This window comes from Neoarius graeffei, chromosome 26, assembly GCF_027579695.1.
Source record: "Neoarius graeffei isolate fNeoGra1 chromosome 26, fNeoGra1.pri, whole genome shotgun sequence".
NCBI lineage: Eukaryota > Metazoa > Chordata > Actinopteri > Siluriformes > Ariidae > Neoarius > Neoarius graeffei.
In genome coordinates this window covers 35,088,521-35,104,965 of record NC_083594.1, presented here as the reverse complement: position 1 = coordinate 35,104,965, position 16,445 = coordinate 35,088,521, and the positions used below count along the sequence as shown (strand labels likewise).

The following is a 16,445-nucleotide window of genomic DNA, read 5'->3' as shown; positions in this document are numbered from 1 at the left end:
GATAGAACGAGAACAATATGGCTGCGCCCATTTGCTAGAAAATGTGTTTTAACTCCGTTCGTGCTTTTGTTTCTAATGCGTTGAACTTAATTCAATATGTTGTGGAAAAAAGATATCGTCCATAAGAGAGATAGCGGAACAGTGTCCGGGTTAGAAGAAGTATATTCTTCAAAGCTACATTTTCATCTAATTTTTATAAATAACAATTTTTTTTGGCCACTTATGTCATTGATTACAAAATATGGCATCAAATAGATACACATTATTGTTAAATTCTGTTGCTTTTCTATGTTAAATCTATGTAAAAAATGTGTTCTATAGCATCTTTAAACGTTAAAATCTCAACAGCTTCAGGGGTCTTGCAGCCCCCTTGACCCCTGCTGATAGTTTCTTACGTTCCTCTATTTTTTTCAATTACTGCTGGGATCCCTGAGAAATACACTTTAGACCTAGCTGAAACATCATGAAGGCTTTCTGCCTGGAAAGTAGACCATTTTGAGTTGCGTGCACATGATTTTATGTCAGATTTACAGTAACTTCCCCTTGGTCCAATTTCACTTTTGGCTTGTATTTCCTGCATGCTGAGGCTTGGTAGCGTAAGGCAGCAGGTATAACCCAGAATCCATAATCTGAGTATCTGGTGGACTGGCACATATTATCAGTCCCATTCTTAGGCTAAAGAACAATACTTTAGTGAGAGTGGTCTTGTATATGTCAGTCCTGGATTTTTCCCATTATCAGACTACTTAAGTGAATTTAAACACTCTCTTATCAAACTATTGAAGATGTGTAATTTTTTGGTTATTTAGTACCAGGGCTTTGAACCGGTTCAAGGAACGAAAACGAAAACCGGGAACTTTTTCTATTTCACATGGAACAGAAACGAAACCAGAAACTTTATTATTTTTTATGTTCCGGAACAGAAACGCTTATTAAAAATAATGGTAACCGGTTAATACCGGTTTTTATTTCGTTCCTCAAAGTTTCCGTAGCCTACAAATAAAAAAGCCATTCTTCCCCTGTGCGAGTTTCTATGACCCGCTGGGGTTCACTTCCTGTGTGACGTTCGCTGACTGAATGGAGAGAGCGGGAAGGTGGACTACTATCACGTCTCCACGTGATAATAAGTGAGTAAGTGCATTACTGAGTGTCTGAGCAAAGAAGAGCCTGAATGTTGCAACCTCCCTATTGGCTGTTTGTAAAAATGTATCAATTGTTGCCCTTCCCACGGGAATCATCGCGGGCTCGAGAGACGAGACCTGACGAGTTAGTTCGTTGGTAGCAGAACAAAATGTCTGGACACAAATCGGGTTTTCAGAAAAGGAAAGAAAATAAACGGAGGGTCGAAAATACAAAAAAGGAGGCAGAAAATGCAAAACGAGTTTTAAGGTAGGACAAATGGTTAGTTTTCTGAGGCAGCCCGCCGTGGCTGCCTGCAGGCTTATTTATTATAGCCCATTTAGTTAAAATAGTTGATATAAAATGTTTATAGTTATAGTTATGTGATGGTTGTCCTGATTTAGACTGGTGTTTTTTTTTTTGGGGGGGGGGGGGTTGCGCGATGTTGCACCCGGGTCCAGATTAGGGCAGAACCGGCCCTGGCTACATTTCAGGTGTAGTTTGTTTTATGTATGTATGTACTTGCATAGATGTGTACTTGGTCTTCCAATATGGCGCCTAACAAAATCTCGCGGCGCGGTGACGTCATGCGGTAGCCCTCTATAGGGCCTGACTCGCCTTTGGTAACACACTAAACGAATTCTCTTTCATTTTTGGCACTTTTTCTGTTTGTGTAGATGGGAAGACATACTGAGAATCCAAATGGCCAACATTTGAAATAATAATTGTTTTGAATTCTTTCTTGTCTTATTTAATGAAGGTTGTAATAGAATTAGCCTACATTTGGCTTAAGCTGGATGAGACAGAGACATAATTTTATAGCCATTTGTTAAACAGCTGACAGGGAACATAATTAACCGTTCCGGGAATGAAATTTTTTTTGTTCTAACCGGTTCGGGAACGTCTATTTAATGGTGGAACCCAAAACCGGAAACGTTAAAATTCCGTTTCTGTTCGGAACGAACCAAGAGGAAAAAAATTCTGGTTCAAAGCCCTGTTGAGTACAGGTAAATGCATTTTTTTTTTAAATGCAAGTCCAATTTAATGTTCTGGATGCAAGTAGTATTAAGAAGCAGATCGCGGTTTACTGAATTGACTTTGTGATTTTAGATGAACAAAACTTCACTACATAAACACAAGTTAATGCATGACGCATCAGCCAATCCACTTCTCTCTTTCTCTTTCAGTCTCAGTTTGATGATAAGATCCAGCTGGGACCCAGGGCTCAGTTTAGCTGGGTGAAGGGCAGCAGTGGAGGAGCCAAAGCCAGCAATTCTGGTGAGTATCTACCTACTTTAGACACACAGGTCTTAGTTAAAAAGAGAGAGACTTGTATTTTTCATGGTCTGATTTATCCTTTCCTCTGTGGGTTTTTGCAGAGTCTCACTCGGGTAGCAGTAGTCTGAACCGCTACTCGGCTCTGCAGCCATCCACGTTGCCCCCAGCCCAAACCCCTGACCCAGACACCAGACGATCTCTAGCAAGGTAATGACTCCACCAAAATCACCAGTTAAACCATCGGGTTATATTAAGCACAGTTATGTACAGTTTGCTGTTTGAATTGTTAAGCAACTTGTTGATCCTCCGTTAATAGTCAAGTCAAGTCAACTTTGTCAAATATGCTATATATGCTCGACATACAGCACAGATCAAATTTCAGTCCTCTCTGACCCATGGTGCAAACAGGCAATGCAATAAATAAAAATAGAATAATTGAAGAAAAAAAACAAACAATATAAACAGTATAAACACTCTAGATAGGAACTAGACATAGACTAAACATTCAGACAAACAATATAAACAGTATAAATACTAGATAAGAAGAACTAGACATAGACTAAACACTCAGACAATATAAACAGTGTAAACACTCTAGATATGAACTAGATGTAGACTAAACACTCATATATTACACACATTTATTGCATAATATAATATATTATTTTGAGTGTTTGGAGCCTTTCACATCTATTAGTCCATTTGCAAAATGAATACTTTTGGTTTGGTTTCCCATTGCACATAATTAAATAAAGTAAAAAGCAAAGCTTGGCTGAAAGGAGTGTAGGACTGACGATATACTTGTAAAATGGCAAAGAAAGAAAATCTTTACCAAGTGTAGAAATCACAAACTTTACCCTGGCACGTATAACATTTGAGCAGGTGCTAACTAAATGATTTGACAGTTTTTAAGGGTACAGTTGTGGTGTTCTCACCTCCCCAAACAAAGTGCACAGAGGGAACAAAACTACCATGGCTTGATTCAAACCGATTATACGTACAAGAATGCGTCCTTAGATTGACCGAAAGAATTAACCACACTACACCTGTGCCTGTGATTTTTGGAAATCATGGGGAAATGGCAAACTGTCTTTGACTCGGGGTGTTCAGTTTCCTGTGACTGAAATCTTTAACTTCTGTCTTGCCATCAAAGTATTAGTCTAATCCCTAGCAATGAAATCTTAAGAGGATCTTTTGCTCATTTTGTGTCATACAATGTCACTTATTGCTGCATGGTTATTGCCAAGTGAAAATAACAGGGCAACTTTTCCAAGTACCTGACAGTTAACTACCACACAGTGACTTAAACAATAAGCAGTTCGAGCGCAGTGAGCCATATGGGTGCGACAATTGTTAACACATGGCTTGGTGCCAGGAAATATATTTTTAATAGCTTCTAATTTTAGTAGCAGTGAGCAGACAGTGGAGGCATTCTGCCCGACACTCAGGCTTTTAATAGTTGGCTCTTTGCCAGCAGTTGACTGGACTGAGATTTTAGGTCATCCAGCTCACTATAACTTTACAGCAGGGGTCATCAAACTACGGCCCGCGGGCTGACTCCGGCCCTATGAGGCAATCCCCAAAAGTGGTCATGGCCTATTTTTTTTTTTAAATTGCTTTTTGGCAAATAATAACATGTCTGCATCTTGTATTTTGTTGATTTTATCAATTAAAATTGATATTTAGTTATAAAATGAACTATTCATATTTTCCGAATTTTCGTCATATGCTCGCGATCAAGCAGTGACAGGCAGCACACGCGCAGAGAACTGTCAGTGTTCAGGACAGCAAAATGGCTAGCGGTAAGCGAAAAGCTGACAGAAAGTGCAGAGTTTTTAAAGAACAGTGGACCACCGATTTATTTTTTCGTTCAGTGTAAGGACCGTGCAGTTTGTCTTGTATGTAAAGAAAGTGTGTCGGTTTTCAAAGAATATAATCTGCGTCATCACTACGAAACCCGCCACAAAGAGTATGCTAGTTTGCAAGGGCAAACAAGAGAAGACAGGATTCGGAGGATGAAATGCGGACTGGCTGCACAACAGAATGTATTCCTTCACCAAACCCAGATCAACCAGGCTGCTGTCCGAGCTAGCTATAAGGTAGCTCACCTACCCATGGAAAGCCGTTGACTGATGGGGACTTTGTTAAAGTATGCATGCTTGCTGTGGCCGAGGAGGTGTGTCCCGACAAGAAGGATGCGCTCAACGCGGTGAGTCTCTCCGCACCTACTATGACCAGGCAAACCGAAGATTTGGGGGACAACGTGACAGCGTCAGAATTCGAGTTTTTTGCTTTGGCTATGGATGAGAGCAATGACGTGCAGGACACAGCACAACTGCTGTGATCTATTGCTCATATTATTATAATTTCACTGTTTTTTTTTAAATGTATTTATTTTATATTCCTATTTATTTGACCTTTATTAAGTGCTGCACACAATTATTATTAATATTATTAATAATATCAACAGGCCTACCTACAATTTATAATTTTCCACTTACCTTTGCCAGTGTCAATCACCTCAACTAGGCAGATGTTTCTTACCTTGACAGCTTTGATGTTATTTTTATTAGAAAATAAATAAATGGAATATCTGTGGTATTTCAAATTAAAACAAAGTATGAAGACTCGATTATTACTTTTGCAAACCACTAGTAAAGATAAACAAATATGTGCTAGGAATCACATGTTGATATAGTAGTGTGGATATAGTAGTGGGGATATAGTAGTGGGGATGGCCGTGCCAGGCTAGTAATCTCTACTACACAATGAGGCCTGCTGGTGGTCATATTTGTCTGGGTCATACAATTCTATGTTATATAGCTGACCTGACCCCGGCCCCCCATCACAGTCAGGAACAACAATGTGGCCCCCAGAGAAAAAAGTTTGGTGACACCTGCATTACAGGGTCTCTTGGACAACTTTTATGTCCTTTATGACTCCATACTCCACCAGATGGCGCACGCACACAGTCTCTCTGCACTTTTTTTGCTTGCAGTAATTAAGCATTACTCTGGTTTCTCTTATCCTGTTTTATGTCAAGTTTATTATCTTCTTAAAAATAGTTCAGCATTTTTTCTGTTTGTGTCATTCTCAGTCGAGGCAGCTGTGATCGGGAGCGAAGTGAAAAGCCTCAGGGTTCAGGCCCCTCACCGCTCCTCAGTCGCAGTAGCAGCAATAAGGAGCTGGTGGAGAGCGTGGCTGCTGAGGAGCCATGCAGAGACACACAAGCCACACCCCACAAACCAAGCGTCTCGGAGGACAGAAGCAACACGGAGCACAGCCAGTCCCGGGATCCTTGTGAGATAGCATACACGCTCTTCTCCTCAAGCATATACATATTTCTTATCTATTTAAGCACATAATGTCTTTCCAAGACACTTCAGCTATCATGAATTCCTCAGGTTGTGGTGTCTGTTTCATCACAACCACTATGCACCAACCAAATATATTAAAGGCACTAAACTGTACCTCTCCTCAGACCTACCCTTGAAATTTCTTCGGATTAATTGCTGCAGTTGTTTGAACTAAATCATTCATTGTGCGCACACACCCATTAAGCGTCCGAGCATAGAACGTACAGTGCTGTGCAAAAGTCAGAGGTTATACATGTTTATTTTATGACGACTTTATTCTCATCTCGTCTCATTATCTGTAGCTGCTTTATCCTGTTCTACAGGGTCGCAGGCAAGCTGGAGCCTATCCCAGCTGACTACGGGTGAGAGGCGGGGTACACCCTGGACAAGTCGCCAGGTCATCACAGGGCTGACACATAGACACAGACAACCATTCACACTCACATTCACACCTACGCTCAATTTAGAGTCACCAGTTAACCTAACCTGCATGTCTTTGGACTGTGGGGGAAACCGGAGCACCCGGAGGAAACCCACGCGGACACGGGGAGAACATGCAAACTCCACACAGAAAGGCCCTCGCCGGCCACGGGGCTCGAACCCGGACCTTCTTGCTGTGAGGTGACAGCGCTAACCACTACACCACCGTGCCACCACAACTTTGAGTCAGTAATTTATTTATATATATATATAAAATATCAAACACTACTTTTTCAACCAACAAAAATTTTAATGTTATGGAAAAAATGTTTGGGTAGGACAGTAAAGAAAGCAACGTATTACGTAACAGACCACTTTTCATACAAAAAACATGAACGACACAATGAAGGATGCTGGGTTTTGAAGAAGGAAAAGAAGCAAGTGTGACAGAGTGTCCAGAAGAACTGTAACTGGTTCCGCAAGATGCTCGGTAAAACTTACCAGCTAATTTCCTTATAAACCTGCACAAACTGCACCTGACACTAAGCAAAGGGTTGTTACACCCAAAAATGTATTTTGTCTAGTTTATTACTGTTTACTGTTCTTTATATTATTTTGTCATTTCTTTATTTTTAAAGGCATCTTTGCTGTCCAGCATTGCTTTGCAGGTGCCTGAGACTTTGTACATAAAATACTGTGCCAATGGACAACATGGTTGTGGAGCTATTAGTAAACTGGCCCATCACCAAACATGTTCACATTCCACAGTCATATTCTTTAAATCTTAAGTGTTCTTCCTAACAGATTCAGGATGAACTTTATCATTTGGTTGTTATGTGATTTGATGATGTAATTGATCTCCAGAATTATTGACACCCTTGGTAATGATTGGTTATGTTTAAAAATAAATAAATAAAAATGGAAGGGGTGTTATGAACAAATTCAGTGGTTAATTAGCTTAAGCTTGCACTTCTCTTCTTCTCCTCCTTTACTGGCTCTGCCAATATCTCATCTCGTCTCATCTCCTCTCATTTTCTTCCGCTTATCCGGGGCCGGGTCGCAGAGGCAGCAGTCTGAGCATGGAAGCCCAAACTTCCCTCTCCCCAGACACCTCGGGAAGAACACCGAGGCGTTCCCAGGCCAGCCGAGAGACATAGTCCCTCCAGCGTGTCCTGTTAGCTCTGCCAATATCCCTTTGTTAAATCCAGTGTCGAGTAAAAGCGAGCCATGCCTAACCAATTGAGCAGTTTGTCAATGCGAGGCATCAGATATACGTCAAATTTAGACACCACATTGACTTTTCTATAGTCCACAGAGAACTGGACCAACCCATCAGTCTTGAGGAGCAGCTCAGTCATCTTGGTCCCCAATTACCTCTATCTGAAGCATAGCCTGGAGTTCATCCTGAACCACGTTTTTCTTGTGTTTGGGGAGCCGATATGGGCGGCTGCGCACCACCACCCCTGGGGGAGTCTTAATGTGGTGTTCTGTGAGGTCAGTGTGACCAGGGAGGGGCGAGAACACACCCGTAGAATTTCTCCTGCAACCTAATAACCTGTGCTCTCTGGGACAGTGAGAGGCAGTCTCCACAGGGGACCAGGGTGAATTGGGCTCTGGAGTGACTTATCTCCTGGTCCCAGCTCCACCCTTTCCAGAACTACAGTTGCCAGAGCCACAGGAACCTCCTCTCTCCACAGTTTCAGGAGATTGAGATTGTAAATTTGACATGTGTCACCCCTATCTGGATGTTTGACCTCATAGTTGACCTCCCCAATTCGCTGTGTGACCTCAAAGGGCCCTTGCCACTTGGCAAGCGAGCTTGAAGTGGGCAGTAAAATGATGACTTGATCTCCCGGTGCAAATTCCCTTAGCCATGCCCTTCTATTGTACAGGTGAGATTGATGTTCTTGGGCCTGTAGCAAATTCTCCTAGGTTATGGCCTCTCAGATCAAGAATGTATTGAATTTTATTTTTGCTTTGAGAAGGCCCCTCCTCCCAATTTTCTCTAATGCGGTCTAAGACATTCACGGGCCTTGCGCCCATACAGCAATTCAAATGGTAAAAACCCAGTGGAGGCTTATGGGACCTTGCACACTTCAAACAACAGAGGGTCTAGCCACCTGTCCCAGTTTTTAGCATCCCCCCCCCGAACAAACTTGCGAATCATATTTAAGTGTTTTAGTTGAATCGTTCGACCAGCCTGTCTGTTTACGGATGATAAACACTAGTACGAATCGATTTAATCCCCGATAATTCGTACAATTCGTGCAGTGTGCATGACATAAAAGTAGTATACTGATCAGTCAGGATTTCTTTCGGCATCCTGACTCGGGAAATAATGCGTAAGAGTGCCTCCGCAATACTGCATGCTGCGATATTGCAGAGAGGCACTGCTTCCAGATATCGTGTTGCATAATCTACTATGGCTAACACAAAGCAATACCTGCATGTAGATAAATCTAATGGCCCAACGAGAGCCATACCAATTTTTTCGAAGGGGATCTCGGTCAATGGTAATTGGTGTAATGGCACTTTTGGTGTGGCTGCTGGATTTACCAGCTGATATTTGCGACATGCCACACACCACCTGCAGACATCGGCACAAATCCCTGGCCAATAAAAACAGGCCATGAAACGATTTAGTGTTTTATCCTGCCCCAAATGTCCAGCCATAGGATTATGATGAGCCGCATGGAATAAAAGTTCCCTACGGCTCTTCGGGACCAAGAACTGTGTCATCATTTCTTTAGTTTGAGTGTCCTGCATCACTCAATATAGCCCATCCTTAATAATACAAAAGTATGGGAAGGAAAGTGCAATGTTAGGTTGGAGGATTTAGCTATCAATTACTTTCACTTGGTCAAAAGCGTGTCTCAGAGACTTGTCACATGCCTGCTCCAATGGGAAAGTTCCTAAGGGATTCCCCAGAGAGGGAGGCGGGCTCTCCCCATTCTATCATCATGACGCGGAACTGATGCGGACAGCCCTGGGACCGCCTCCCCAGCTAAGGTTGCGGCGGGATTCCCTCGTGGTGTGCCACTGAAGGACCCACCCACTTCTGTCTGTTTCATTAAAATTTTAAACACTGCCCAATCTGTTCCTAGGATCAGTGGGTGGGTGAGGCTCGGACTAACCGCTGCCTCCACGTGATGTTTTCCCCCCCAGAAGTGAATAGTGATGGGCATTCACAGATATTTGTGTACATCACCGTGCACACACTTGACCTTCAACATTAATGCATTTCCCAGTTCCCCGCATTCAATTAGGCTTTGATGCATGGAGATCTGATTACAACCACAATCCACCAAAGCCTGACGTGTACCCCCTTGAATGCTAACCAGTATGCGGTACATTCCAGCTCGAACGGGGGCGGCTTCTGGCGTGTCAGGGATCCTGACCACTGCCCCGACCTCAAACACCTGGCACTCATCCTGGAAGTTACCAGGCTTCCCGCAGCAACAGCACACCAGCCCAGGCCTCACCCCCTACAGGACTTACTCACTGGACTGCAGAGCTCCTTCAGCGGGAGGTTGCACCACCTTAAGTGTGTGAAGGAGCGTTACTGCAGATCATTCCTTCCTGCAGCTGTTACTGTACAACCAGCACTGCTCACAGTAGACTCGCATCTGTATGTCTGTCAATAGTTGTTGCATTGTTTTCTGTTCTTTTTTTCTGTTTTATCTTTTGCAGTTACGACCACCTGAGATGTGCAATAAGTGTGTTTCATCTACTTCATACTTCCTCTAATTTAGTATTTATCTTGGGGAGAGATGTATTTTATTTATTTATTTATTTATTATATACTTGTGTGGCTTGATATGTCCTACTGTGCTGCTGCAAACAGGAAATTTCCCCATTGTGGGACATTAAAGGTGGTCTTATTTTTATCTTACCTCTGCACTGCTGGGGCAAGGAGCACTCACCTGCGGGGAAGACACAAAAACATAAGGGGGACCACGGACTTGAGGAGCTGGCTGTGGGGGAATCGGGCCCCCGCTTCCAGGGTACAGGGAGGGGAAGAACGAGAGAGCAAGAGGGAGAAGCAGCAGCTGGAACTGCTGCCAGATGGTCTTCCGCCAACTCACGGTTGATGTCGTGGTCCTCTGCCCTCAACCACTGCCGGCAGGTATCCTGCAGCTGCTGGCCATAGGCGAAGGACTGGCTGACCTCTTCCAACGTCAGCGCAAGGAAGCACTGCTGGTGTTCCTTTGGGAAGCAACCAACTTGCTGGAGGATTGTGCACTTCAGGTCTGCATAGACCAGCTGGTTATCTGCGAGCAGTTGCTGAGCCGCGAGCTGCACTTCGCCAGTTAGGAGTGGTAGCAGGCGGACCACTCACTGCTTGTCTGGCCACCCCCACACAACCACGGCTCACTCGAAGAGCATCAGAAAAGCCTCCGGGTTGTCGTGTGGCCCCATCTTTGTGAGGGTGACGTGGGGGAACCTGGCGGACTCCGGGACTGGTGCACCTGCTGGAGTGATGAGACACAGGAGCGCCTGGCAGTCTTCTTGCTGAGCCTACAGCAGGGCCTTGAAGCGCTGCTCCTGCTCCATCTGTATCGCAGCCAGCACCTGGTGCTGGTTTTCTTGGGTGGCAGTGAAGGCATGGACCAGCTCCTTAAACAGGGAGGACTCCATGACGACTGTTCCCTTTCAACATCCCAGTTTCAGCTCCAGCATAATGCTTCCCTGATAATGGTAGATGCTGAATAACAGGGAGGCAAGATCAGGTTAATTTTTTGTTTTATTTAAAACCACAACTCAACAAAGAAACACGCTTTTCAGCATACTTTAAAGAAATTTTAATATGACAACGCACAGGCATGATTTCAGCCGGGGGAAGATGAAAAACTCCCTGCTTCTCTCTCTCTTTATCTGCTCCCTGTCACTGCACACAAGCGCGCACACAGCACATTAATCCACAACAGGTGCTTCCACTTTGCCACTCGCCTTCCCCGGCTTTGCTCTCCATTCACAAACCGGCCTTTGACCACGCACTGGCTGCCACAGCAACGTTAAATTATTCCTAATGCGCTCTAGCATACCTAGCCTCTTGCCAGCTCTAGATAGTAGATACTGGATATGGCAATTCCATGAAAGGCATTTGTCAAGAATGATTCCAAGATATTTAAATGCTTAATGGGGCGACCATTGAATAATAAAAGAAAATAAATGACACATTTCATCTTTTACATGATGTATATTAGTACAAAGTAAATAAAAATTCAACATTTTATAACACAACCACATGTCACAGTTGTTGGCACCCCTGTATTTAGTACTTTGTGCAGCCTCTCTTAAGAGCAATGAATCAAACTAAGTCAGTGTAACCGCAGATAACCATTGTGTAAAAGCATTGTAAGTCTTCTTACAATGCTTAGTGAGAGCAAGAAATCTGAGAGCACTCATTATAAACTGTCTCTAGATCCTCCAGGGTCTTTGATCCTTTTCTTATGGACTCGCCTCTTCAGTTCACGTCACAGCTTTTCAATGGATTTTAGGTCAGGAGACTGGGAAGGCCATGACCGAAGCTTGATTCGGTGTTCACTGAACCATTTTTTATTATTATACCCCCGCTCTGGGAGGGGTATACTGGTTTACCTCTGTCCGTATTTCCGTCCATCCAAAACACCCTGTTTACCGACTGAATGTATTTACGAAACGTATAGGGCGGATTTTGATGCTGTTTCAAAATGACAGTTTACCAGGATGCTATTTGAAATACCTGGGGAGAGCACTGCTCTTTGTTTTAGGGTTAATTAGTTGCTGAAGTCAACATTCATAATAAGTGTCTTATTACTTCGATTGCTTGCATTCTGATATAAGCGAGAGCGGGGGATACGTAAGTGAGCAGTAGCTCACAGTTGATCTTGTTTGGGGTTTTTTTTCCTGTGGATTTGAACATGTTTGGGGAACTTTTGGATGTGTTTAACATCCATGTTATGGATCTTTTGGTCCTGCTGTAAGATCCAGCCACAACCCAGTTGTAGTTTCTTGGCAGAAGCAGACAGATTTTCATTTAAAATGTCCTGGAACTAAATGGAGTCAAAAATGTCCTGTAGGTCCTCAGGACTTTTGTCAGGAAAACAGCCTCGCACCATCATAGACCCTGCACCATACTCAACTGTGGGGATTAGATTCTTTTCTGTATAACCAGCCGCCGCCTTTTTTATGCCAGACACCCCTTTCTTTATCTTTCATACCATATATTTTAAAAACAGATGAAATACACAAACCAAAAACTTGTCATATATTTCTAAACTAATTTTGTCTTGTTTTTTCATAACAGTAAAAAAAGAGAGCTCGTTGAGCGTGGTTCCAGCAAAGCCTGTCCTGTCTGAGGAGGAGATGGAGAGGAAGTCTAAATCCATCATTGATGAGTTCCTGCACATTAATGACTACAAGGTTTGGCCATACTCCATTGAACTTGCTCGTGAACAGGGTGTTTCCATCCACAAAACTGCCGCTCACTGGATGTTTTTTTCGTTATTACACCCTTCTGAGTAAACTCTACAGACTGCATGAAAATCTTAGATCTGCAGTTAAAGAAATACCTAGACTAGCTTTTCTCTCTCAAACAATTATGCCATGGTCAAAATTACTGAGCTCACCCCCCCCCCCACCCCAAATTCTGATGATTAATGTGAACATTATCTGCTGGCCTGTATCTACATGAGTTTATGCGTTGCACGACTGCTACCGTACCTGACTGGAATCAGGATTGGAGTGGAAGACCTTGAGTGTCCTGCACAGAGCCCTGACCTCAACCCCACTGAGCACCTTTGAGACAAACTGGAACACTGATTGCACTCCAGGCCTCCTGACCTCACTAATGCTGTTATGGCTGAATGAGCAAATCACCACAACCACACTCCAAAATCTAGTGGAAAGCCTTTCCAGAAGAGTGGAGGCTATTGTAACAGCAAAGGGGAACTAAATCTGGCATGTTCCATAACTTTTAAATATACCTATAAACAATTAAAAATTGTGATGCTTTGTTCATTACCAGGTTTTGTTTTGTTTTTGTTTTTTAATTGCTGACAAATTGCTGTAGTGTAAGCAGAATAACACGCATCATGTTGTGATCTTTATTGAAAATAATCCACTTTGAGGTAGTAATAGCCATCTATTTCATGTGGAGCTGCCTCATGCCACCCATGCATGGATTTTACTTTTATTGTGAATTAATCTGGATATCCTGACAAGGCTAAAAGCGATATTCTTATCAAGTCATTTTAATAAAATACTTTTAACAGTTTCCCTGATGAAAAAAAAAAATTAATGCTTGCACTGCTGCGATGTTATACAACCCCAATTCTGAAAAAGTTGGGACGCTGTGTAAAATGTAAATAAAAACAGAATGCGGTGATTTTGTAAATCATAGAAACCTTCTATTTCATTGAAAATAGTATAAAGACAATATGTCAAATGTTGAAAACGAGATTTTTTTTTTTCGTAGTAAGAGTCTGGGTGCTAAACTGGCCTGCCAACAGTCCAGCCCTCTCATTGAAAAAATTTGGTGCAGTATGAAGTGCAAAATACAACAAAGGAGACCCCGAACTGCTGAACAACTGAAATTGTATATCGGGCAAAAACGTGACATTTAGCTTTCAAAACTACAGCATTTGGTCTCCTCCATTCCCAAACGTTGAATGTTGTTAAAACTAGCAAAAAGATGCAATGCAGTGGTAAACATGCCTCTGTCCCAGCTTTTTTGGAATATGTTGCTGGCACTAAATTCAAAATGAGCATATAATTTTTTTTTTCAAAAAACAATACAATTTCTCATTTTCAACATTTGATATGTTGTCCTTGTACTATTTTCAGTGAAATATCTAGTTTCTATAATTTGCATAAAACCTTCTGTTTTATGTTTTACAAAATGTCCCAGATTTTTTGGAATTGGGGTTGTATCTCACTATGCTGCATCCACTTAAGAGTCAATAAATTAATTATCTAACGTATTACTTCACTGTGTGTATGAGTAAAGGATCATACGCTGTGTGAATGTGTGTAGGAGGCAGTACAGTGTGTGGAGGAGCTGCAGCAGGTATCCCAGCTGGCTGTATTTGTGCGGGTGGGGGTGGAGTCCACACTTGAACGTAGTCATATGGCCCGAGAACACATGGGGCAGCTCTTCTACCAGCTGATCCACAGAGGCAGCCTACAACGGGCCCAGCTGTATACAGGGTAAGTTCCCAAACCATACACGCACGACTTCCCTGGCTTAATTACACACAGATTGTTTCAGTACTGGACCATGTTATTTCCATTATACAACAGAAGCCCACAGTCCTAGTAACCTCACATATAACACAGGTTATGAAAATTAACCAAAAAAAAAAAGTGCCTTGTGTTTTGCCGTGTTCTCCAGCTTAGCGGACACACTGGAAATGGCTGATGACATGGCCATAGACATTCCGCACATTTGGCTGTATTTGGCTGAGCTGCTCAGTCCTCTGCTCAGAGAGGGAGGCATCCCAATGAGAGAACTCTTTAGGTAAGATCACCACCAAACTCACGGATCAAGTAGCTGTAATTATATCCACCTTATTTTGCAACACAGAAGTAGTAATGGTGCATACTTTCCTCTTTCCAGTTTGATTCGTAGGAACTTGCTTGAAAATGGAGTAAAGTAACAAATATACTAGGAGTTATTGCTGTTATGATGATTATTATTATTATTGTCTTGTTTCTGTTAGAGAGACTTGTGTGGGGAAGACATGACCAACTAACACATACTTTCAGTCACTTGGGTTTCTTTAACACAAACCGTCCATTAACTGCAATCACGCACAGTACTTTGTTTGGGCACCTGAAAACATTTTCATGTATTTTTTTGGACTTTAAAGGAACAGTCCACCGTACTTCCATAATGAAATATGCTCTTATCTGAATTGAGACGAGCTGCTCCGTACCTCTCCGAGCTTTGCGCGACCTCCCAGTCAGTCAGACGCAGTCAGACGCGCTGTCACTCCTGTTAGCAATGTAGCTAGGCTCAGTATGGCCAATGGTATTTTTTGGGGCTGTAGTTAGATGCGACCAAACTCTTCCGCGTTTTTCCTGTTTACATAGGTTTATATGACCAGTGATATGAAACAAGTTCAGTTACACAAATTGAAACGTAGCGATTTTCTATGCTATGGAAAGTCCGCACTATAATGACAGGCGTACGAACACCTTCTGCGCGCTTCGGCAGCGCATTGATATCTGAGCTCCGTATCAATGCGCTGCCGAAGCTCGCAGAAGGTGTTAGTACGCCCGTCATTATAGTGCGGACTTTCCATAGCATAGAAAATCGCTACGTTTCAATTTGTGTAACTGAACTTGTTTCATATCACTGGTCTCATAAACCTATGTAAACAGGAAAAACGTGGAAGAGTTTGGTCGCATCTAACTACAGCCCCAAAAAATACCATTGGCCATACTGAGCCTAGCTACATTGCTAACAGGAGTGACAGCGCGTCTGACTGCGTCTGACTGACTGGGAGGTCGCGCAAAGCTCAGATAGGTGCGGAGCAGCTCGTCTCAATTCAGATAAGAGCATATTTCATTATGGAAGTACGGTGGACTGTTTCTTTAATGCAAATAGAAAACCTCTGCTTTTTTTTCCCCCCAAGTGAAAGATTGTTGTTAGCTTTTAAAGTTTGTTAGTTACTAGTTCGAAATTGGGCAGCACGGTGGTGTAGTGGTTAGCACTGTTGCCTCACAGCAAGAAGGTCCTGGGTTTGAGCCCAGCAGCCGGCGAGGGCCTTTCTGTGTGGAGTTTGCATGTTCTCCCCGTGTCCATGTGGGTTTCCTCCGGGTGCTCCGGTTTCCCCCACAGTCCAAAGACATGCAGGTTAGGTTAACTGGTGACTCTAAATTGACCGTAGGTGTGAATGGTTGTTTGTCTCTATGACGACCCTGTGATATCCTGGCGACTTGTCCAGGGTGTACCCCGCCTCTCGCCCATAGTCAGGTGGGATAGGCTCCAGCTTGCCTGCGACCCTGTAGAACAGGATAAAGCGGCTACAGATCATGGATGGATAGTGCAAATAATGTGGGATTGTTGTTGTTGTGGGATTGTTGTTGAAAGATTGTTGTTAGCTTTTAAAGTTTGTTAGTTACTAGTTTGAAATTGGGTGGTATGGTGGTGTAGTGGTTAGCACTGTCGCCTCACAGCAAGAAGGTTCTGGGTTCGAGCCCAGTGGCTGATGGGGGGGCCTTTCTGTGCGGAGTTTGCATGTTCTCCCCATGTTTCCTCCAGGTGCTCCGGTTTCTCCCACAGTC

At 43.1% G+C, this 16,445-nt stretch overlaps 1 protein-coding gene across 5 annotated transcripts in view; it reads left to right on the top strand.

Annotated features, from left to right (window-relative positions):
• eif4g3a (eukaryotic translation initiation factor 4 gamma, 3a) overlaps positions 1 to 16,445 on the top strand; it is a 185,988-nt gene that overhangs the window by 148,887 nt on the left and 20,656 nt on the right. For all 5 annotated transcript variants that reach the window (XM_060910167.1, XM_060910166.1, XM_060910164.1 and 2 more), the window contains 6 exons: positions 2,307 to 2,397; positions 2,499 to 2,604; positions 5,495 to 5,697; positions 12,463 to 12,578; positions 14,191 to 14,363; positions 14,548 to 14,673. In XM_060910167.1, the coding sequence (XP_060766150.1) occupies positions 2,307 to 2,397; positions 2,499 to 2,604; positions 5,495 to 5,697; positions 12,463 to 12,578; positions 14,191 to 14,363; positions 14,548 to 14,673 (815 nt within the window). The remainder of the gene's footprint in view (positions 1 to 2,306; positions 2,398 to 2,498; positions 2,605 to 5,494; positions 5,698 to 12,462; positions 12,579 to 14,190; positions 14,364 to 14,547; positions 14,674 to 16,445) is intronic.